General features: G+C 47.4%; 1 protein-coding gene across 1 annotated transcript in view; it reads left to right on the top strand.

Moving 5' to 3' along the window:
• PITX1 (paired like homeodomain 1) overlaps positions 1–1,192 on the top strand; it is a 10,114-nt gene extending 8,922 nt beyond the window's left edge. Inside the window, exon 3 of the mRNA XM_029962945.1 lies at positions 16–1,192. Within this exon, the coding sequence (XP_029818805.1) occupies positions 16–582 (567 nt within the window). The 3' untranslated portion in view covers positions 583–1,192. The remainder of the gene's footprint in view (positions 1–15) is intronic.
• Positions 1,193–24,923: the final 23,731 nt, after the last annotated feature.

Raw genomic sequence — 24,923 nt, 5'->3', positions numbered from 1 at the left:
CCCGCACTCATCGAGTCGTGTCGGTTCCCCCTCCCCACGCAGGTCTGGTTCAAGAACCGCCGAGCCAAGTGGAGAAAGCGGGAGCGGAACCAGCAGATGGACCTGTGCAAGAACGGCTACGTGCCGCAGTTCAGCGGGCTGATGCAGCCCTACGACGACATGTACGCCGGGTACCCCTACAACAACTGGGCCACCAAGAGCCTCACCCCGGCGCCGCTCTCCACCAAGAGCTTCACCTTCTTCAACTCCATGAGCCCCCTGTCCTCGCAGTCCATGTTCTCGGCGCCCAGCAGCATCCCCTCCATGAACATGCCCTCCAGTATGGGCCACTCGGCCGTGCCGGGCATGGCCAACTCCGGCCTCAACAACATCAACAACATCAGCGGCTCCTCGCTCAACTCGGCCATGTCCTCGCCGGCCTGTCCCTACGGGCCACCGGGCTCGCCCTACAGCGTCTACCGGGACACTTGCAACTCCAGCTTAGCCAGCCTCAGACTGAAATCAAAGCAGCACTCCAGTTTCGGCTACAGCAGTTTGCAAAGCCCCGGCTCTAGTCTAAACGCCTGTCAGTACAACAGTTGACGGACTTGACACAAACCACCTCCGAGAAAGCACCGCCGACAAAGCAAAGCAGAAGCAAAGCGACGTTTAACGGAAAAGACAAAAAAAAAAAATAATTAAACACGGTTATGACTAAAAGCAAACCCCAAGCAAGTGAGAGAGGAAAAAAAATAAAGCGCCACCCCCAAAATAACCCCCAAACCCAAAAACAAAAGACCCAAAAGCTCCGCGGACTTCGACCGCCTATAAAAAAAAATAATTATTGCAAACTAATGATGCAACCAACAAAACAGCGCTTTAAAAATGTACAAAATCAATAATAATAATAATAATAATAATAACCCCCTCGAAAACCGTAAACGGACCAGAAAACTTTTGCAAGAGACACCGAAATCTGGTACATGGATGAGTTGCAATTTTTTTTCTCTGGATTATGCGGGTTGTATGTGTTTACTTGAACTTGCACAGGAGTCGGTAAGGCGGCCGCTGCCCCGCGGGGAGGGCGGCAGGAGGGGACGCCTCGGTGGTAAGAGCTGGTGGGACGGTTCTTGGCCGCTTGTCGCACGGGAAGAGTTTGGTTAATGTTTACCACTGAGAAACAGAATCACACTCGGAAAAAAAAAAAAAAAAAAAAAAAACCAAAAAAAAAAAAGGTTTTGGGGGGGGAGAGGGGAGGAAAAAAATATAAATCGCAGAGTGCAATCTGCGGGGGAAAAAAATGGTTAAAATATTAGGTATGAAACTATTAAAAATAATAATGACAAGGGTCAACCACTTATATAAGGTTATATTTATATCTACAGTTGCATTGTGCCGGATCTCATTGTCCTTGGCCGTTGAATAAACCGTTTTTAAAATGCATGATTCTTGATGTTTTTTCTTTAGTTGGAAGCTATAATCCAGTCATTCCTGATACTAAGCAGCTCAAGGTTCCTACCTCTTCATCCTTTCCGAAAGACTGCAGTATCCCCGGCTGTGAGAGAGCACAGAAACCCTTCAGTGATGCAAAAACTGTTCATCTGTCTCCCCATCCAAAGTCTTATCCTGATAATGAAATTATCATTCATCTTTATTTAAGTGCAGGGGGTGTTTTTTCTCTTTAAAAAGTAAAACCGAAAACCAACCCCCATTCAGAGAGTCTAGAAAAAAAAGACGAAAAATGGTCTGTTATGAAGTGATTTCAGATACTGCATCTCTGCTAGAGAAACAGCGAGCCTCGGCGTCTGGAAAGGTTCTTAGCAAAGCTTAAAGAGTTCCTTGTTTTTCTAAATGTGAAGGAAAAACAAGGAATCAAAAAAAAAAATCTTAAGGTGTTATTATCTTAAGGTGTTATTATGTAAATGTAGATACTTTTACAAGTGCTTGTTGGCAAAAAAAAAGAAAAAACAAACAAAAAAATACAAAACGTGGAAATTATAAATATGATTTTTATTAATACGCATACAAAACGCATATGAAGTTTAATTGCAGGCATATTTGTTGCTTATTTTTGTCGATACTTATTACCTGTAGGTGACAAAGAAACATAAAATGCACCCGGTACTTCTTTCCCAGTGTATTTCACACCTGTGGTAAACGTTACGCTGGATGTTTCAATTATGCTGTTGTGGATAAGGATGCAGTATATATATTGTTTTATAAGTTATGTTTTGTGATTTTTTTTTTTTCAAAATTAAGAGCATGGGAATAAAAAAGAAAACTTAAAAAAAAAAAAACTAAACGAAAACGAAATCTAGAAATGCCTTTAATGTTCTTTTCTGGCTGTGTTTAAGAGAGCGACTAAACAAGAAGAAAAGCAGCTTTTCTGTCCCTCGCCCCGTGGTGGCATTTTGGGGAGGGCCCCCCCCCCGCTTCCCCCGGTAATTCCGCCGTCTCCCCGTGTCCCCCCCAGCGCCCAGCCAGGGAGGGACCCCCATTCCCTGCCCCCCATGGGCAGCCCCGGCAGTGGAAACCCTCCCCACCTCCGATTTTATGGCAGGCTGTTCCCGCTGTTTGCCGGGGCTGGGAGTCCGGCTCTCCTCGCCGCTGCATCGCTGTTCCCACCAAATCCCAACGCTTCGAGCCGTGGCTCGGGACTTTTCCCCTCCCCAAAGAGTTAATCCCCTTATCCTGGAGCACCCCCGGTGGGTCGCAGCCCTGGCACCGCTCCTTCCTCCCGCAGCCGTTCGTCCCGGTTTCCTAAGGTGCGTTTTTCTCTCGTTCCTCCAAATTCTCTGGCATCCTGAATATCAAAGGTTGTTCTATTTATTTTTCTCTCCCCCCCCAAGCTTTTGCAAGCACAAACCCCTCCGATTTCATTATTATTTAATTACTATTTCTTTACTCGTTAATGACTATATATTTACTATTACGATTCCTGTTAATATTTTGCCCCAAATGCCGTAATTAATATAACGAATGAATTAATTAGCCGGACCCGGCGGCAGGAATGGCCACGGCCGGGGCTCTCCGCCGACCCAAACGCGCTGTTTGCGCGGCCGCGGATGGTCCATTCCCCGGGGATCGGGGGGCTCCGCGCCCGTCCCGGGGCTTTGCTCCCAACGCGAGGGCTCAGCAGAGCGGATCTGAGTCTCCCCGGCTACCCCATCCCTTCTTATAGCCACGGGAGAGTCCCCAGAGCAGCACGAGGACTGATTTTCCCCCAGTCTTTCCAGGTGAGAGGGGATCTGCCTGCCTTCGCTGGGATTTTAGCCGGGATTTTCGTTGTTCGTTTTCTCCTGTTCCTGGAGGTAGCACTGTTAGTCCTAAATCAGAGCAGCGACGCTCAGGTTTGGCCAAACCCTGCCCTAAGATTCAGTTGTTGGTTCAGAGTCCTGAGCCACCCACCCCCTCCCGAAACTTAGGAAAGAGTTGGAGCCCAGGGACACAGCCTGCTTGGGCTTCTGTGCTGGTGTCCCTCACACGTGTCCCCTGCCCTGTGAATAGACCAGGGAAAGCTGATCTGCTGCTGCTGGGTGAAATTTGGGCATCTCGACACATTTATGGCCCAGGAAAAGGAAAATTCCAAGGAGACACTGAGCAGAAAGGAGCTCCTACACCTTTCCTGTGCACTCTTCCGGATGCCCTGCTTCCAGCAGCCTTTAGGTCTCCCCCACAATGGTTAGAGTTCGAATTGTTTGGGGGTTTGGTGTGTTGGAGGCACTACTTGGGACTGCCTTGCCCAAGCACATCTTCCTTGGGGATATGCCCTTGGGGGTGCCCGGGTGTGTGTCACGCTGGGGCAGCACAGGAGGGAGTGTCATTTATGGTCCCTCAGCCCCCAAAGTCCCCAAAGGGGGGTCCCCCGTATGAAATGCCACCCCCCATCACCCTTCTGACTTCGGTTTTTGAGCTCCCCTTGCCGGTGTCTGGCTGGTGGGTGTTCCCACACACCGGAGGCGATGCTTTTCCATCCCTCGCCCTGCACATTCCTCCCAGTTCCTGAAGCTCAAACTGAGATTTCCGAAGCTGCATCGCTTCAATCCGGCATTGCTCCATCCCGGTGGGATCCTGCCTTACAGCGGGTGCTGCAGGGAGTCCCCAGACTCCTGCTACGGGTTGCAGCCTTGCCTTTGTCCAGGCAAGCAGCTACTTGGAGCCAGAGAAATACCCGCATCAAGTTTTCCATTTGTTCTGGGTGTGCTGGCTTACCTATTAGCATTTCCAAGGCAAAGCTGCCTGGGGAGAGCTTTGCTTGGGTTTGCTTGGGAATGCTGTATGGTCCTGAGAGGTCCCAGACGACCAACCCAGGAGTTTCTACACGGTGGAGGCTCCGATTGCACCAGCCCAGATGAAGTTCACAAAGACTTTGTGCCTCAGCCCGCGCTGTTCGCTCGAGATTAAATGTCTTGCAATAAAAAGCTGTGGTCAGTTTAACTCCAAATTGCATACTTCTCTTTATCTGTGGCCTGGAACTCGGCAAACCATGCAAAGTCCCATTTAAATTAATGGGATGCTTCAGTACTGATTTTAATGGGGTTTTGTATAATAAAAATAACACTTAGAAATGCCCTAACATTTTGCTGCAGTCTTGCAACAAAAGTCAGTGGAACTGGGATAATAAAAATATGGGGTTTATATGAAACCTATGAAGGGTTTGTCATTAACTTCAGTGGCACAGTTTCAGGCCTTATTATTTTAGTATACCCTTGTATAAGTAAAAAATTACTTTATCAATTAAATAAGAATCTGTGACTTTTCAGTCTGGCAACTTGCATGTAAAATACTTAGTCTGATATTATCAAAACAGCCAAAATATTCTAATTTATAGACCAGCCCGTACACAAGGACTGAGAACAAATAAAAATATGAAACTACACATTCTTTTTGTCCATTTTTTATTTTGCCCATCAAACAAAGCCAAGTTATTCCTTCTAAAAAAAAACAACTTCGTATCCCTCCTTTAATCTATCCAAGAGAACAGTTTTCTGCTCAAGCTCATAGAAAACAGTAAAAAACTCCTTAAAAGTAAAATATGTTTTAATTAACAGAGCTGCAAAATAAAATCCACAGCTATGCAACAAGCCTCTCTCTGTAGCTCACCATTGTGCAAACTGCTCAGGCAAGCTGCTCTTATTAACAAGCTACAGGCTACACTCTGCTCCAAACTGATTAAGCAGGAGGGCTGCAGGCAGATTTTATATCAAAAATGTTTAGATGGCAGCCAGCCTGTTCTTTTGCTGAATTATTTTTTTTAATTTTTTTTTTAAACAGGAAAAAAATAATTTGTTTATCCCCAACTCCAATTTCTCTAATGAAGAAAACACATGCACGAAAATTTTATTTCCCAAATAACTTCCCAACAAATAAAAATTCCCACAGGAAATAAAAAAAAATTAATAAAAAAAGGAAATTGAAAGAACACATGCATTTGATTTTTTTTTTCCTTTCCTCGCCTTCTTCACTCAAGTAATTTCTTGTAAGAAGCCAGGTAAGAACCTTCGGTCTCTGCGAGGGATGAGCAGATTTGCTCACAAATCTTCCCAGGAGATCAGTGGAGCTGAGGGAAGGCTTGTGCCCACGGGCGAACCCCAGCGATGTAAATGAGGAGCCCAGAGCCAGCTCCTCCCGACACCTCTGCCGATGCAGCCCTACAACTCATGGCAGCCCGCGATGCCTCCCCGGAATCACATGTAAAACAGCTCCGAATTGCTAATTCAAGTCTCGCAGAGCAGCTTCAGACCTGCCCCCTCCCCTCAAAAATATCCCCAACAAAACCTACGTGTTAATATGCAAGAAACAAAAATCTGACCCAGTACGAGCAGGAGCAGGGACAGAGTAGTGGCTGCCCCCCAGAAGCACAGAGCAATTTATTTTAAGTCTTCAAAGTGATACACGCCTGGGTACAGGAGATTAGCAGTGGGATTTTCAAATCCTTAGGTGTGAGTGAGGACCAGATTTAAAAAAAAAAAAAAAAAGACTCAGAGAATCAGTGGTGGTGTGAGATTTTCCTAGAAGTGAGTTAGGCACCTGGGATTTAGACACTAAGAGTGAGACTTTTAGAAGGATTTAGATGTCTGAAGATACAGCTAAGCACACAGTGGGATCTTTGAAAGCACCCAGTACCAGTGTCTACCAGAGGTATCTGCTCTGGCTCCTTCTGAGGCTCCTCTAACTGCCTGGGTGAAACTGGGAGAAGCCAAATCCCTCCCAAAGGCTGGCTCTGGGCATTTGGGCACCCTCAAAAATTCCCATTCTCCCTCCACTCCCTTCCTTTCTTTTTTTCCCAGAAAGTCTGAAAGGAGGGTTCACTCTTTTAAGAGCTAATTCAGGAAAGTATTTAAGCACTCAAGGAAACTACTCAAGAGAAATGCTTCTGGGGAGGTGAAGCCCTGGTCCCAGGAAGGCCAGCTGGAGATCTGCCTCTGGTTGTGGGGCAGGGGGCTGTGGTGGATACCCACAGCACTGCTCACACCCCACTCCTCCACTCTGCTGCTAAAGTCAGCAAAATACAGTGGCTTAAATTTGAGCATAAAGTTAAGCAAGGTGCTGGAAGCATTTTGGAGAGTCGTGCTCTCATAGTCCCCGTTTTAAGTCAGACTCTAAATTTAATCTTATGGTCTCACAAAGCAAGACCCCGCTCTTTAAACTTTTACAGGGGTAGGTTTTGGACCTTTGACAGGAAACCTGGAAAAGCAGGTGAGAAGTTTGAGGGCCAGCCCCTCCCAGGGACCAGAGAACACAGGCAGCAGCCTCCCCTCCCTGCCCTGTAGAAGGCAGCAGCTTTGGGGAGCATCCCCACAAAGGTGGGTTCAGGAGTGGAGGCCAGGGCTGGAATGTCCTGCACAGGTCTCTCCACATCTCCTGCAGCCCATGGGCTAAAGCTCACCAGGCAGGGGCTGGCACCTCCACTGGGCACATTTGCAGGGGCTAGAATTTGAAAAAGCCAGAAACTGCCAATCCACAGTCCTGTCTGCTTTCTGACCTGATCCCACCCCGTCATTTGTCCCACCCATACACACCAACAGGCTCTGACATCACACAATCCAGGGCTCCCCCCTACTCTGTGTGTGTTCACCTATCTCACATTTCCACCCCCCTCTCATTCCTCACCTGTCTATCCCATACCATTACCCACACCTACCTCAAGTCTACCTGATGTGTGATTTAACCACTGGTTACACACATCACTCTGTTATATGTATCTTCATCTATCTGATCTCTGACCTGAAATCATAACTGTGAATTTCTTATGTACATGCACACTCTGAGCTGTCTGCTATAGCTTTCTTAGAGGCATGTAATTCATTTGTTCATCTCTACCTTGTACCATTCAGCCAACTCTCCTGCCTCCCTGTTGCCAACAAAAACCCTATAACTTTATAATACATAACCTGACAACTCCATCTCTGACATCTTTACCTCATTTTCTTCCTTATGTCTTAACACAGTTTAGTATCAGCTAAATACAAATGTTTCACATATTTCTCCCCCTTCCTTTAAGATGCAAGGTTAATCTTGAGTTAGAGACAGGGCTAAGGCTTGCTGCTTAGAATTAGGGTCAAGCTTTGGTTAGGGTTGGGTGGAGATTGGTTTAGAGTTAGGGATATGGTTGGTTCAGCATTTAGGATTATGTTTGGTTTATGGCTGGGTTCAGGTAAGGCATGGGTTAGGTTTAGGAGAGGATTATGGTTGGTGTCAGGGTCAGTGGGAGGTCTCAGTTGGTGTTAGGGTTATGTATTGGGTGCAGTTTTAGGTGGGGTCAGGGTTGTGGGTTAGTGCTGTGTTCAGATATTTTTGGGTAAGGGATAGGTTTGGCTTAGTGTCGTGTTAGGATAAGCTTTAAGCTAAGAGTTGGGTTGGTGTCAGAATTTAGAATCAGTGTTAGTTTTAGGATTGATCTGGGAGTCATGTCAGCCCTGATCACGTAACCTCTCTACGCTTCTTCCTTGTGTAAACAGATCTGTTCCCTTTCTGTCCATCTTATGACTGAAGATCACCTCCCCTCTCTCCCACACACCCCTGTAGGTGTTTGTACGTGAGTTTCATAACACTTAATAATCCATTTTCCCCACGTTTTCTCATTTACCTGACCTCTTTGCCTATTTTGCATGTATTCCTGTCTCACACATCTATAATCTATCTCACTAATCATTCTCACCCCTTCTTACAACACTAATGTATTCACCCCTTCTGCTTTTGCCTGTCATGCCCAAGACATCAATGCAACTAGTGCCACGATACCTTTTCACAGTTTCTTTTATACATACTCATTAAACTAGAGCCTGTGACTACTTAGCTATTTAATTAATCTAATGCAAATTTCAATTAATCTCCCTAGATTTCCATAGTACCTCCTAAACTCCATATTTTCATCTCCCTCCTTGTTTCCATCCATATTCATCTCTCTGCTTGCTCGTACCCACTCTGATGAACTTCCTGGTACCCACTCATCTGTCTGTGCACCCACATCCTTCTTCATCAATCATCCTGTCCAGGCTTTACTCTGCCATTAAACATCCCCCTAATTCGTACCATCAGGCTAATTTCTCAACACTCCCAGCTCATGAATACTCCTCTGTCTCCCTATCTATCCAATATCTAGTCCAACCTGTTAGCTCGCTAATTGTTCCAAGTTTGTTTTTTCAGCATAATCTCTTTGTTCTGCATGAATTTTGTATGCAATATATTTGCTCCATTACTGTCTTACCTCACTCCTCTTTAAGTGCTTTTTTGCTTTTTCCCATATCTATTCTCCTCTCATGTCTGTGCACTTTAACTTTTTTGTGTGGGTTGACCCAGTGCTCCCTTCACTCATCCCCCTCTCGTGCATCACCTTTTTCACAGCTCTCTGCCTGTGTGTTTGCAGGGGGTCTCTATGACCAGACACCCTCTCTGTGGGTGCTACTCATCTACTATTCTGTTCATTACTCATCTATTAACTCTGCTATTCTTCTTTTATCTGTTCCTCCCTCTATCCACAGTCCCCATAATCAATACCCTATTCACCCTATCAGCCCATATTTTCTGCCATATATTTATTCCATTCTTCTAGCTATCTTTCCATCCTTTACCCAGACAACACATGTTCTGTCTGCTGTGAACTCATCCATCTCAATCTAATCTCTTTCTCTTTTGGCCTTTAATTTATTAATCTGTTCTCTACAGGTTTATCTAGTCAATCTTTCTGGCTAATACAAACTCAGCTGATAATCTCTTCAGCCAGTACATGTACCCATCTCTTCATCCACCCAATTTCTACCCAGCTGATCTAACCCCAGAATATTCACAGTATTTCCAGTGGATCACCTCTTCTTCCTTACACCCATTTTCCTGTTTTAGATCTGGTGGTGCCACTGCTGCTCGTGTCACTCTAATTTATGTAGCCAAACATATCCCTACATACCTGAACATGTTAATTGATACAGGTATCAATTCTTGTCTCCACTTACTCCCTACATTCCGCTAAGTTTTCTCCTACGTCTGTACTTATCTCCTTCCTACCTGTTACAGCCACATACTTACAATACCTACTTGCAATAGTTCACATTGCCATATTTTAATCTATCCATATTACATTTACTCTGCTTAACTCATCAGCCACTCAGCAATTACTTTACGTGCCCAGTCCAGCTTTCTTTCTCCCACATTTATCTGTTCCACACCCATTCAACAAACCAATATGTGACACATGGACACCTATTTGCTCATTTTAACATGGCCATCAGGCTTAGGTGTGCTGCAACCCATCCCATATACATTTCTTGTCAAACTAATTTCAGTTTTTTTCTAAGCCTTCTTTCCTTCCTTCCTTCCTTCCTTCCTTCCTTCCATCCTTCTTCTCCCATACCTAACTCTACATTCTAAAATATTTCTATTTTGTGGCAGCCCTCTCTTCTGTCCCTTATTTATCCCATGGGTTCATCATGCAGCCCGTCAGCCACCTCATCCCTACTCCACTGCTCAGCTGTCCAGTCAGCTGCTAAATAAACTTTCTACTCACCCAGGCAGGACTTGCTGTAACACATCACATCCCACTTCTCTTCTACTTCTCCTGATGTGCATCAACACCACCCTTACCACACCAAACCCCTGGCTAGGCCACCTAGTCCGTGTCAAATTCACACGCTTTCCCTCCATCATCATGTCTTCTGCATTAAAATCAAATTATCCACTCTCTGCACAGCCCCCTGATTGTTCTAATCCATCCATCCCCCATGTATCTGTGGATCTCTACACATTTATTTATGTGTGTTCATCTAAACTGTACTTAAATTTACACCATAAAAGCCAGCCAGTAGCACGTAGGGCCATTTGATGTGGGTGCCCAACATGCTCTCCCTCATTAGATAAGCTGTAATTCAGATCCACATAACTTCAGCAGTAATGATTTTCTCATTCTCAGAGACCCAGCCTTGTATCAGACTGAGGGGTACAGGATACAGAGAGGCAGAACACATATTGTCTGAGTAAATGTCATGTAACTCCATGTCCCAAAGCAGAAATAACAACCAGCTGCCAACAAGTAGAAGTGGTGAGGGGCTCAAGACCATCATGCCAACAAGAGGAAGAAAAGTGGATGTTGGGAACAGACAAAGCAATCATCTCTGCATTGATAAAAAGGGTGATTTTCATAGTCTGGGACTGATTTCCAGCTTCAAACCCCCGTGGCTGCAGCAGCTGCAGGGGTGTTGTGTCAGTACCACTTTTGTCATCGTGTCTATCAGGGTAAGACAAGTGCTGTCAAAGGTTCTCCCCTCACCTTTCCAGCCCCTTATAAGTTTTGTTTCCTGTTTTCGTTTGGTACTCAGAATCTTTCCCTGACCAGGCCAATCTACACCTGCCTGCAGCTTTTCTGGGGGAGCACCTATACAGTAAAATCTCTTCTTACTCTTTGACATCTTTTTTTGTCCTGCTCAGATTCTGGACCCTGCCCCGGGTTCAAACATGAATGGCTGAGTGGGGAAAACCCCTCCCAAGCCCTGAGTTTGGAATAGTTCAGACCCAGGAATTTGGATTATCAGGATGCTGAGCCCCTGGGATTTGGGGTTGAATGCTTTGCTGTTATTTTATCTATTCTCAATTACTCTCCGAAACCAAACCAGTATCGCTTGATGCCAAAAAAAATTTGGAATCAGTCAACCATCAGGTGGCAACGACTGACAAAGCAAGTTTGGAAGTGTGTGGAGTTACACTCCCGGGTGCCACGGAGGGAGCTGAGGACTGGGATGCCCGGGGAGGCTTTTCTGAGTCCTTGCAAGTCGCACACGTGGCAGGAACTGGGGGAGTGGAGGGCAGGAGTCGAGAAACTCTTGGGAAAGTGTCATAAATACCTCTCGGTATTCCCTGAGATAGCAGAGCCCGAACATGCACTGCTGGTTGCAATCACCAGCCTCACTGAGAAACTGTTTGTCTTGGTCTTTGCGTTAGGTAAATGCCCAACCCGAATTCACTGATAAAAGCAGACACCGAAATAAAAAAGGAAAAAAAAAAAAGAAAGAAAGAAAAAACAACCCAGAGACAAGGTCTCCTTGGGCCCCCAATCAACAACAAAAAGGCAGCAACCAGACAGCCATTTAGTGAGCATCTCAAAGCTATCTACCGTCTGCTGGAGGGGCTTTAAAGGCATCAGATTTGTGTGTTTGGCTGAAGCCAAGTGAATTGTAGTCTAAAGCTTTTCCTTGAATTCAAGGCTGTGTTTACTGCAGTCAGGGCGAGGGGAAGGAGGCAACCCCAAAGCCCTCCCTCCTCCTCTTCCCCCACCCTGCAAGCCCCAGGCTTGAAACTTGATTTAAAAAAAAAAATACAAGATTGAATTTCAGTTTGCAGGATTAGGGAGATGACTTTTAGGGGCTGCTTGTTGGAAAAAAAGGAAAGCAAAGCAGCTGGGAGGGATTAGGCTGAGCTGGCGTCTGCACTTTCAACTGATTCAATTTTGCTCCACAAGACATTGTATCTGAGCCTTTCTGGAGACTATTCAAAGCAAATCATTTTCATTTTACCATTTGGTAAGTGATCAGAGTCTATTTTTAGTGTCTTGGAAGCGTCGGGCTTTTTCTCTCTCTCCTTTTCTTTTCATTTCTTTCTTTTTTTTTTTTTCTTTCTCCATTTTCTTCCACAATTGAATATCTGCATTTGGGGTATCAAGAACAGGCATGTTTGGAGGGAATGTTTACCACAGCCAGCAGCTTAAATTTATTTTAAACCTCACTTCTAGAAGAAAGGGCACCAGAGAGAGGTTGGAGCTGGCAGGGCTGTCAAGCCACTCTCTCAGAAAGTCTCCCAGAGCCCAGACTCTGCATCAGTTTGGGGGTTTTTCTGGTGATTCCTTATGATTTTGGCAAATCCAGGCTGTTGCATGTGGGGCTGTTAGCAGAGGTTGGGGTCCTTGTGCCCAGCAGGAATCGAGCAGGGAGTGGGGGGGTACCGGGGTGCAGTCGAGGGTACAAGCTGTTTTTCCAGCTGATCCCCACCCTCCTAACTTCCCCCCCAAGGTTAATTTGGAAACTTGGAATTTTTTGCAAAATCTTTGGTGCCTTGGTTGCATTTTTCATTGAAAAAACCCCCCAGAAATCAGGAAATCTTTTTGAAAATAAGAAAAGGAAGAAAAAGTGTTACCATTTGGTAAGAGGGGGGGGGGATGCTTTTCCTTCCAATTTAAATGTATTTTTCCACATTTTGCTTTTTTCTTAATTTCACTTTATTGCAAACAAAAGGACTTGAAGGCTGTTCCCTTCCTTCCTTTTTTTCTTTCTTTCTTTCTTTCTTTCTTTCTTTCTTTCTTTCTTTCTTTCTTTTTCTTTCTTTTTCTTTCTTTTTCTTTCTTTCTTTCTCTTTTTCTTTCTCTCTTTCTCTCTCTCTTTCTCTCTTTCTTTTCTATTCTTGGAAGGGTTTAGTCTGGTACACTTCACAAACTGAAACCCTTCTACAAAAGGGAGGCACAGGTTCAGTAAGAGTCCCACAGCATCATCCTGTGCCCCTCCAAAACCACAACTGGTTAAAAGCCTTTCCCTTGCTGGCCTTGCCACGGATTCATTGTGTACCTTTAGGACAAGTTATTTATTGTCTTTGCATCTTCTCTTACATAAAATGCCTGTGGCAGGGAACAGAAAATGCTGGGGTGTTTTCCACTTCAGACTGTTGCAAAACATCCCTTTGCTGCAGGAGCACAAATGCCTTCTCTGCTGCCTAACCCAGAGGTGGCAGGTAACTGATGCAATATCAAACACTGCATTTCCAAATCAAAAAGCCAACCTCTGGATGAGACTCCTCAAGGATGAATGTTTTTCCTTCTTCTATTATATTCTCCAGGAGGTGTTTTTCCTATTAGTGATGTCTATAAAGGACTTGTTTTGTATAACAGGGTGCAGACTGCATCCCAGATCGAGTTTATTCAGTTTAGTTTGTGAACGGGGAAAGGCACCATCAGCCCCTGATGGGCATCTCTGTGGTCATGTGTGAGGGTTTGGAGGGACAGGGGCAGGAGCCCTCCTGGGGCCACCAGCCCTTTGAGAAGCACAGGGCTGCTCAGAGAGAGCCCTCACCCTGCAAGATGCAGCAGAAAAGGACGGAGTAAAGCAACAAGGAGGAATGTGATAAAACACTCCCTCTGTGCTGGGGGCAGAGCCCTAAAAGCATCAGATCCAAAAAAAGCAGCTGTGGGTGAAGGCAGGGAGACCAGAGACCACCCTCTGCCACGAGAAGATCTTTAGGAAGGTTTGGTGAGAAGCCTAGGATCAGCTATTCCTTAAAATCAAGGGAAAAGCCTCTCCTGCCCTGTTCTGGCTGTCCTGAGCTGAGCCTGCAGCCCAGCCGGGTGTTCTGGCCAGAGCAACCCTACCCCCAGAGCCAGGAGGCAAGAGCTGGGCTGTTGTAACAGCAACAGTTCTTTATTCACAGGCTGGAGCAAGAAGGAATCTGCAATCAGGGGGAGAGAGGCAGGGAGGGAGCAAAACACAACTGATCTTGTAAAAGAGACCCTACCGAACATGAAGGCTCTGCCACAAGCCTTTTATTTATCAGTCTGCAGCCAGGAGAGGAGAATGCAATAAGTGCGTGGCACACGGGGAACTGGGGGTAGGAGGGTCTCTTCCAATAAAAAAGAATGGGCCTGAACAAAGAGAAAGGTTCTGCTAAACTGATGGTGGCAGATGGCATCAGCCCCACCGTGTTCCCCTTCAATTGCGGGAAAATATAGTAAAGCAATTTAATGAAAACGCTTAAATAAGCAAACAGTGCAGTTAATTGAACCCATATGCATTAGGAAGGAAATCTGAAGTATACTGATTCATTAAGTTTTATATAACTGTAAACCCCCAGAACCTAAGACAGAGTAGGAAGCCATGATGAAGTGCCAACTAGAAGGGGACCTTCTACCCAGCTTCGCCTCGGTCTGTTTTGTTATGACAAGAACAAGTGGTTTTAACAAGTACACCATAAATCAGGAGTGTGCACTCCAGCCTGGAGTCTTCCAGGTACCAAACTGAGCTGCAAACTCACATTCCTTTTCCTCTGGTAGACTTTTTTTGTTTTCCAAGACAGAAATAACTGGAACTTGGATGCTGCCATCTGCAAAGAAAATAGGCAGTGAAGAGCTGGTTTGAGATCCTTACTATTTTTTTTTTTTTAATTCAAGTAGACTCGGTATTGTACCTGGATGACACTCCCTGAGACACTTTTAACTGAGGGCCACATGTCCCTCACACCTGGCTTTGACTGGCAAACTAAACTCCTCTCTGGCACTGAGCACAACTCTTCAGCTGTGACTTTTGGGTAGGGCTGGCACAGACAGAAAGCTGGGACTGAAAAGGCAACTGCTGTACCCACAGCTTAAAAACCATCCAGAAATAAATTCCTGAGGAGAAAACAGCCCTGGCACCACCGAAGCAAGTTCAAAAGTCCCCTTTGATTACAAGAAGGGCAGAACTTCAGGAGATCAGAAAATCTTTGGGAATGCTTGGTTCAGGATTTGCCTTGTGTGAGTTGGGTCTGGAGGTGCCAGCTTTGGTTCCTGCTTTTGCTTAACTCTCCTTGGCTCATGAAACAAGATCCATTCAGTTTTCAGAGAAATATATTTAGCTGCAAATAAAAGTCAACACATGATGATGAATTGATCCCAAGGCACGACTCAGAGCTGGGCTTTGAGGTTTTTGGTGATACTGAGTCAAAGGGCTGTTGCAGTGACAGGATAAGACCTTCACCCTCAGAAACTTGGGTCTGAAATGAAGGTCACCTACAGCCCCCACAGAGAAGGGTCTAAGGCTACTTGGAAGGGCTTCTCAGAGCATCCAGGCTGGTTCAGGAAGTCCTCAGTAACTTGTGAAGACACTGAAGCCTTTCCCATTCATATTCACTTGCTGTCCAACTCAACAGATGGGGGATGTAACAGGAGAAAAAGCTACAAAATTAAGTTTTCATTCATAAAGGTGGACCAGAGAGGCTAAATCATTGCACAGTGCACTTCTTGATGCTCAGGACTTAAAAAAACCCACCCAACCACCTGAAAACAAGCACAAAGAAAACAAGTATCTTTAATGAACATGCAAAACATTATGGAAAAATATTTATTTAAAAAACCCAATAAAAATAAAGGCACAATAGTCTTCTAGGTGGGGCCTTCATAGAGACTTAGAAATATGATGGTTTCTTGGTCTCTCCCCAGGAGGTGTCATGGGGGTCCCAAGGGATGGGGGGTGACGGGGGGGTGACCTGACCCTGCCACCCAGAGCACTTTGGCCGTGCTGTGAAATAGGTGCAGCCACTGTCTGAAGGGAAAAGTTGTGCTGGTAAGGTGACTACAGCAGCCCCTGCTTGAATTTCCTGGATGTCAGGCACAGTTAATGTCAGGGAGACAGAGGGAGAGCTCAAGTGTTGGCCCCAGTTCAACAAGGCACTTAAGCACAAGCTTAACTGTAAGTAGGTACTTAAGTCCCTCCTTATATAGCAGAACATATGTTAACGCCTCGCTGAAGCCTGGGCTAAGTGCATGCTCAAAGTTAAGCGTCTGCTTAAGAGCTTTGTTGAATCAGGGCTGTTGTTTACTTCCAACAATTGATGTCTCCTGGAATATCCACAGTTCTGGTTGCAAACCTCACCCATCTGTTTTCTCTTAACATTATTAATAGAGTCGTTCTTCAAAAAACACACGGCGACAGGATCCCTGGAAATCTGGGATTCCCTGGAAATCTGGGATTTCTGCGCTCAGGAGAGTGAGGGACCAACAAACCATGGGCGTTTCCACAGGGATCCCTCATCCTCTCCCTTTTCCTATTTTACTGTGGGGAGTTTAAGGGAAAGCAATGCTGTTACAAAACAATGTGGGAGTCACCCACAACACAAATAATCTGAATTCAGCTTGATTACTAAAAAAAAAATTGTGTTCCCATTTTTAAGAACCGCAGAGAGGGCTGGAATATAAACTTGTAAATGACGAATTGTTTATGTAAATGTGTGTCAGGTTGGTATATATACATGTAAATGACATAAATAAAAATTAGTCCCATAAATAGAATATCTGCGTCAGGAAATCTTGAGCTATGGGAGGTTATCAGAACAGGGCTTAACTCCACCATCAGGTTGCAGGAGGGACATTTTAGGGAAATGAAGGTAATTCACAATTTGGGTTCTTTACAATGATTCCCACTCCCGAGGTGATTAGCTCCACAGAAATAATGCTCCTTGTTAGAATTCACCATGATGAGTCTAGAAAAACACTGTTGGGGTGCTCCCAGGTCTGCCAGGACAGATGAAGCACAGAGTAATGTTTAAAATTTATTTACTTTTGCCTGGTTGTTGGGCATCCCTCCTGCACCTTCTTCCCTTTGGGAACAAGGCTGTTTGTTCTGTTGCTCCAGGCAGGTACCAGCATCTCCATGGAGGTCCCAGGAGGCCCCACAGTGTCCCCAGAGTGGCGAGTGACCATCCCAGCCACAATTTCACTGCCTCCAGCCCTCCTGGCCCCGCCGGGCGGTTTCCCAGCGATGCTGGAGACTGAGACCACAATAGAAGGAAATCACTAAAGCTGAATTGCTCCAAGTAAGTCCTCAGCAGGGTTTGACTGGTAAATATTTAACAAGGAGAACTCCCTGTCCTCTCCTGGTACGTATTAAACTAATACATTTATTTTAACAAGGGAAACGGTTTCCCCAAGCTCCCGCTCAATTTGAGCCCCTGACTTGTACAAAAGCCTCAGCAAGGTTGGCTTCCTGGGGCTCAGTAATTCACTGGGGCTAAACGAGAGATGGCTCCGAGCCACGAACTCGGAGTGTGGAGGTGACAGGACCTCCCCAAGGTTGGGGAGAGCCTGGTACTGGGGTTTCCATTCCCATCTGCCTCCAAACTGGTCCAACCTCAGGACATCCCAGGTTCTGAGCACTTCAGCCATCCCGTGGAGCTGGGTTGACTCTGTCCCATCACGGTTTCCACATGTTGGAAGCAGCTCACATGCCAAGTCCTCCCCAGAGCCTTTGCAAAGCTCCAGCTCCACGAGCACCCATCCCACACCTCCTCCATCCCCAGTCCTTTTGCTGCCTGTCCCTGTGCTCAGGTGGAGCTGGGCAAGGGCGTGATGCTGGGAGGGCAAGCAGCTCCCATCCCTTCTGCCCAGGCTGGTGATGCTGAGGGTTTATTCCTCCTCAGCTCTGCTCTTTGCTCCATTCCACAGACCTGAGGGGGACTGACAACACCCCGAGAGCAAAAGTATTTCACTACTGATGATCCTCCAGGGTGGCCAAATCCAGTAGTCCTCAGGAAGCCCTGCTGAGCCATCTCCTCATGCTTTCTGGCCTGAATGGGGCACACTCACATCTGTAACCCCACACATGGGGGATTGGTTCTCCACAAGACCTTCCCATACAACCTGGGGCTCTGTCCCTCTGCTGGAACTGGCTCTGTGCCCCGAGCAGGATGGTGGCTTCCAGGCAAATGCTGCCTCTGCAAAACATGCCCTGAACAGCTCATGGGGCATGTCACTGGTGCCAGGGCTAACCCACGGGCACCCAAACTGCACAGCTGCTTTCCCTGCCATGGCATTGCTGTCCTGGGGGCCACAGAATGGTCCCACCCTCTGTGGGCAGTGGGAGCTCTGATACCATTCCCTGCCATCCCAGCTGGGAGAGCCCAGCACTGCCCTTGTGGGCTGCAGGCAGGCTCTGAGATTGCTGGAGTCTCTCTCACTCCCTCACTAATATTTTTCAGGCTTTTCCTCAAGGAAATAAAAATCTCTGAAAGCAACTCCCAGCTTTGCATCTTTGCTCCGAGCCATCCTGTGACTCCAGCACTTCCATTCTGACTCACGGGCAGAGGGCAGGTTTGAACAACTGTGGCTGCCTCTGCCAAGGCAATTATGACTCCTGGCACCACGGCCCAAAAGCCTCTGGGAAACTTTCCCTGCTCCACTTACCCCACTCGCGGTGTGCGTGATGATGTGTGACATTCCCAGGAGAGGTGCAGGCACGGCTCTCGTGGTGGGAAATGGAAGATGCAAGTCCTTGATGCACTGGGAAGAGCTCCCTGGTACCATAAACCCTCTTCTGCTCACAGTCCCTGGATCAGAGGCTGCCTTGGCACCTCCCCGTGTACCCACAATTATGCAGTGCTGGGAGATCCGCTCAGGCGAGGCCACCAGCTTGGAAACATCCAACAAAACCTGCTGTGGCCTGAGCATCTGACATTTTTTGTCCTGCCACTGTGATCTGACATCATGTTTATCCTTCATCACCACCAAAACCTAACCTGTGAAGCATCTCTCCAAGTATTCCTTCCCCAGGTATTCCAGTCTGCCTTCAGTTCTTCACAATATTTAGTAAACTCCCCTCTTGAAAAGAAAGGGCTGAGCAGAAACAAGGAACGTTCACCTCCCCCTCACAAGCAAGCAGAAGGTCCATTCCTGTCCCAACCTTCACCTGTCCCATCCCACAGCAGCCAGTGAGGTCTCTCCCACCACCAGTAGGAAAATCAGTAGGAAAATCCTTTCCACTCTGTTTTTCTGGGACTGTGATTCCAGCAAGTCTCACAGCAGCTTGGCAGTACAGTAAATAAGAAACAGATTTCCAAATGTTTTGGTTTACCATTTTTTTCTCTTTGTAGCATCTAAGCCCAGGGGCTGAGGACCTGACTCCAGAAAGTCTCTGTCCTGCACCCACAGGCAGGCACCCAGCATGGGCTCAGCCTGGCAGGGGAGTATCCTGGTGGGGAGCATTCCCTGTGAAGCAGCAGCTCATCAAGCCAGGGGAGCTGCACACAATCTGTTCAGAAGTGCCCAATTTCAGTGCAAAATGGAAAATTGGACAGAAAAGCAGGCCCTGGAGTGCATCCCATGCTGAGGGTGGTAAGCCATGAAACATTCACTGCCATGGCTCCTGTACTGGTTTGAGGTGCTGTGCTGCTGCCTCTCACAGTTGTCCCCAGCTGCATTTTCCCCTCATGGTGTCTCATGCCTGTGAGCATTAATGACAAGTCTGAAAGCTCTGGGGCTGATTCTCTTCCCACATCAGCTTCAGTCCAGAATAACTTCAGTCCAGAATAATTTCCTCAGCTGGAACTCACCCTGGTGCACGGGCATGCAAGAGGAGCAGGAACTGAAGGATCCAGGTAAGGATCCCTATTATAACAGAAAACCCATTTTCAGGACTTTTCTTAATCTCTTTCTACCTGGACTCTCCACTCCTTAAACTCAGGGAAGTTCCCACCGAGTTCAAACCCTCCCCTACAATGTTCCTTGCTGCTGGCACAGGCAGAGGGGATGGATCTGGGTAATGTGACTTCTATGTGTCAGAGCATGCTGCTACCTATGAGTGCCATATCAAACACAGCATCCACCTAAAGATCACCTCTCATGCAGGGTGAAGCTGGGCTCCACCCAGCTGCATAATTTTGAAATGAACTTTGAACCCTTTTTTAAGGAAAAACCCTGTAGGATTGGGATATCTTGCAGAATAAAGGCTGTTCTCCCTGCCTGATTCACCCAGGTGATGACTAAGCTCACAAAGCATTCCTCAGCCTGTGTGTTACTCACAGATCTTTCATCCAACACTTTCTCCCGGCACAGGAAAATAATGTACTGCAGAAAATAATGATTGCAGCAGGAAACCCCCTCTCTATCCACTTCTCCCTGTCGTGCAACCACATTGTTCAGGGTCTGCAGCCTTGGAGAAACACATCACAGCACCTCAAGGGAGCCCTCTGGCAAAGATCAGTCTCTGGTCTGCATATAAAACCTTATCTTCACAAATTAATTTTTCTCTTTTAAATACAACATTTCACACATTGCAGATTTGGGTGCAGAATACATCAGAGTTGGGTAATGAGGTCAGGTTAGTCCTAGCCTGGTTTCAGCCAGAGCCAGAGTGGCAGCAGTAGGTGATCCAGCCTCTAACATCAACATGCCTTTAAGCATCCCCATCATCTGCTGGGCAAGGCTGACTTGCAAAGCAGGCAGATGAAGTGTGTGCTTATGCATCTTGTAACACTGGCACTCTGATGCCATGGTACACGGTAATCCCAGGGATCACAGAGGTAATATTTGGAGTGAAGAGCTTCAAAGCAGTGTCGAGATGCTTCAGGAACTGATGCTGGCAAGGATTTAGTTCCCAACCATAATTTTCTCTATTTTCTTTGCTACTACAGAGCTTGTTTCAAACTCAGCTGGCAAAGTAGAGCAAAAACACATCAGAGGCAGCCAGTGACACGGTTAGACAGGATGATTCTTCCTCCCTGTGCATGTGGGAGCTGGACACACTGGGATGCAGGACCTAGATTTTGTCCCCCTCCAACCCAGGCTCACAGGCACTTCCCAGGCTGTTACCCCCTGTGCAGACACCTCCCAACCTGCCAGACCCCCACAGCAGCATCACAGCTCTGTGTGGAAGTGCTGCAGTGTGGAAGGCACTGGCTGGAAAACAAAAATGACACAGGCAGCTTCCATGAGCAGGCCAGTGGTGTCCAAAATCCAGCCACGGACACGTGCGTTCAGTGCATGATCACACACCAGTACAGACAGACAAGGAAGTTATGGTGGGCAGAGGTTTATACTAAACAAAGTCCGGTTGGATTATAAGACAAAATCAGCATCACCCTGGTGAGTAACTTGGGAAGTAATTAAGAGTAGTTTTATAGGTGCAAGATCCTGCTGTGCCATGGACCAGTAAAACTGTGTCTGAGTCTTCTGATGGACACATGCAGGGCTGTGTGTAACACACAGGCCAGGCTCAGGCTGCAGGTGTGCCAGTGCCTGCTCATCCCACCTCCCTGATGGCCTGAGGGAGCTCAGGGCACCTCACATGGGATCCAATCCACCCATGGCACATTGGGGAACAGCTCCTCCTGCTCTGGAGCTGATTCACACAGTGAATCATGGCCCCAAAACTAAAGGGCCATGGTCCCAAAAAGCTGGACCAAAAAGTGGTCCAAAAAGCTTTGTGAAGCTGAGCTGTGAGACAGCAGTGGAGGAGCAGTGCTGAGAGGTTGGAGATGCTCCACTTCCCTATGATCTGGTCACCCAACACCTCCAGGCTGGGCAGCCAGAAATGGGGGCAACCAGGAACAGCCGGGTGTTTCCCCAGATCTAGGCTTTGTGTTTTAGCAGTTCAGCCTCGGCAGAATGGGCAGGAAGATGATTCCAAGATGACAAAAGGGAACCCAACAGTGGGACCCACCAAGCCATTGGGTCCTCTCTCCCCAGAACCCTCAGCCAGTGCTTGGCTGACCCAGGGCCAGGGGCTTGGGATGCAGCTTGTGTTCCCAGACCAAGGCAACATTTTAACTGTGCCAGTTCAAGCCATTAATAGTTGTCTTTACAAACCCTCCCAAGCTTCCAACGCTATGTAAACAGAAGTGAATTAAAATTATTTTTTTCCATCACTGTTTGAAATGTGTGATGCTTTTTCTAAACGGCCCCACGAGCAAAAGAGATGGGAGGAGGGGTCTGAAACGGTTCCCTGGCCTCCAGCCAGGTCCCAGAGAGTGCTTTGTATCTCACTTCAAGACGGTCAGAGCAGGGGTTTAAGAGGCTTTGAGCACAAACAGCGTTAGGTTGGTTAAGTCCTGCTTTGACCGGTGGTGAGCGATGGAGACATAAACAGATTTCATTTGAACCGGGCTTAATGTAGCTGGGTTTACAGAGGCCCAGCTGATTTCCACATACATCAGGAGTGGTGTATATTTAGGGTGGCAGCGTGGTCCAGCAGGGAGGGCAGCCACCAGTGTGGGTGCCCCGGCACCAGCACTGACCCCCCGTGCACCTCCCAGCCATCCCCTCCTCTCCTTTATCTGCAGCATGGAAAGAGCTGACCTACTTCACAGAGCAAACCTGGAATCAATTAATGTCTAGCCTGCATTTAGGAGAGGCAAAACACTATATAAACATTATGTATCATTTAGCTTCTGAGGAAAAGCCATCGCCTGACAAAAGGGGCCTCTCCTTTCTATTTTATGAAGCCCAGTTCACACTAGTGCAGCCCTCCTGACTTTTTTGGCCTGGTCCTAGTCTACACCAGCCCAAATTGCAGGAGAATCCAACTCACAAAGTACATTAACATCCCTCATTAATAAGCAGGAGCCTCTTTGCTGAGAACCCCACTCGATATTTGGCTGCTCTGTGAGTCTCCCCAGGACAGAGCTGAGGGTCAGCATCACACTGTGAGCTGGGCACCAGCAAGGCTGCTGGCACCTCCCAAAACCAAGGGCACTGTCCAGAGGGCTGCTTCACACTGCCCAGCCTGGCCAAAGGAGTCGAGCAATGTCCCAACACACAGCTTCTCTGTGCCAGGGCCTCACCACCCTCACAGGGAAGATTTCTAGAAAATACCCTCTTCATCACTATGCTGTGGTTTCCAGCAGTGAAATAAATGAGAGCCTGACATGAACAGTATCTAAGCAAAATTATTGATGCATCCTGACAGAGATGAGTGGGTTGATCTTGCAGAGCTCTCCCTGTCACTGTTGAGGTCCTGCCTGCCTCTCACCAACCCCAGCTCATCTCCACCACTCTCCTAAATCTGCCTTTGCAATGCCAGCCCTGGGTTGCCATTTGCAGGGGTTTTGTGCCTCAAAGCCTTCACCCAAGCTGGCTGAGAGCTGCTAACAGGAGCTCCTTGTAAAAGGGTGAAGGAGAAACCAGGGACAACTCAGCTCCTGCTGAATTTGTTTTTCATGTTCTCATTTGTAATCATTTTGTGTTTTATGAGGGATACTTCCTAAAACTTTGCCAACATGATGGAAACACATGTGGTGCTCTAATACATGATGTGACAAATTTGGTGGAGAGATTAGATGAAAACCTGCTTTTCTCTGTGGCATATAGTCCAATGAGATGGAAAATCAGTGGGGCATGGGGAGTATCTGACCTTCCCCCAGCCATGCCCACCATCTTGGAGCAACCTGGTCTAGTCAAAGGTGCCTATATGTTCTTTAAGGTCCCTTCCAACCCAAACATTCTGGGATCCTGTGTTCCTCTAGCAACACTGAACTCCCACTGACCGTGCAGGATCACGAGGAATGGTCATACAAAACTGTCAAGACCAAGAAAAACTCACCTGATGTTACACCAGCAGTGCCATCAAAGGCAGAGCTCGTGGTTGCTCATGTCCAGGTCATGGAAGGCAGGAGCCCGTTTGCACAGGAGCAGAGGAGCAGCCGTGAGCCCTCAGCATCTCTGCCACAAGGCACCCACCCCTCTACCCCCCATCATCCATCCAGGAGGGATGTCGGGTCCCCTCCAGGCACTTTCCCCCCTTTTGTCACCCCCAACACTATTTCTGGGTTCCTGCCACAGCGGGAACAATAACAGGGGACTGTGTCGGGGTTGAAGTAAAGCTGTGCAGCCAGCCCTGCTCTGTTAATCCCCAGGAGGGGGTCAGGGTGCCTCAGTCCCCATCGCCTCTGGCACAGCAGGCTCTGCCACCGTGGTCACCCAGCCCTTGGGGCGCAGCTCTGTGCCGGTACAGCCCGTGCTGTGCGGGGAGCAGCTGCTGGTACAGCCCTGCCCTTCCTTCTCCAGTTCCCCCAAACCGGGTGGGTGTGTTTGCACTCAGACACGGCCAGACGAAGCCAAGCACGTTGTTCCAAGGTGCTAACGAGCATCAGAGCAAAGAAACGAGCTGCTTTGTTCTGAGGCATCGCAGCCTCAGTGCCGGTTGGTTTGCCAGGTTGGTTTGCCATGACTGGAGTGCAGCCCTTTTGCTGTGCCAAGGCTGCTCGATCATAGAAAGAGGGAGCTGGCAGGGAGAGCACTGCAGGCCTGGGCTCTGGTCCCAGCCTTGCCACAAGGTTTCCAGGAAAAGGACGCAGGCTGTGATGTGTTCCCAGCCCACAGTCGCTCCAGCTCTCAATGGCAATGTTCCTCCCTCCATCAGCAGCTCTGGGGCCGGAGAGGCGGCTGCGCTTCCACCCGCTCGGAGCACGGCAGGGAGAGCAGAGATTTCCTGAATTATTTTCAGTCACAAAGGTTTCTGCCTTATTTGAATGAAGGTTGGAAGCACAGGTCGCAGGCAGGGCTCTGACAGCCACCAAGGATCCTGTTCTGCCTGAAGAGCTTTCAACTTTCCATCCTCTCATGACACGGCAAAGATTTTGCTTTCGTGACTTCCACAGTCTCTCCCAATATGCCAGGATGTTCCCAGTAGTGATGCTGCAACCTGCAGTGAGAGAAGGGCATGGTAAAAGGGTCCCAAAATGCTATGCAGAATGGGAAGGGCCATGGAGAACTGCACCCTTGGCAAGCACCCCCCCATCCACCCAGCAGGCCAAGGAGCAGTGGAGAGATCCCAAGTATTTTGAATCATGTTGAGCCTCCTGACTCTGCAATTTTTCTTTCACATCCTTGAAAATAATTTTCTCCCAAAAGATCAGAGGACAATGGCAGAAGGGCAACCCAGGGGTGGCTTCACAACGTGTGCCATGTGCACACAAAACAGTTTTCAGAAACCCTAGTCCTGATCAGTGGTGGG

Source organism: Manacus vitellinus, unplaced genomic scaffold (genome assembly GCF_001715985.3).
Source record: "Manacus vitellinus isolate BGI_N305 unplaced genomic scaffold, ASM171598v3 scaffold_51_pilon, whole genome shotgun sequence".
Taxonomy (NCBI): domain Eukaryota; kingdom Metazoa; phylum Chordata; class Aves; order Passeriformes; family Pipridae; genus Manacus; species Manacus vitellinus.
The sequence above is the reverse complement of the archived record's forward strand: the minus strand, read 5'-3'. Positions and strand labels throughout refer to the sequence as shown.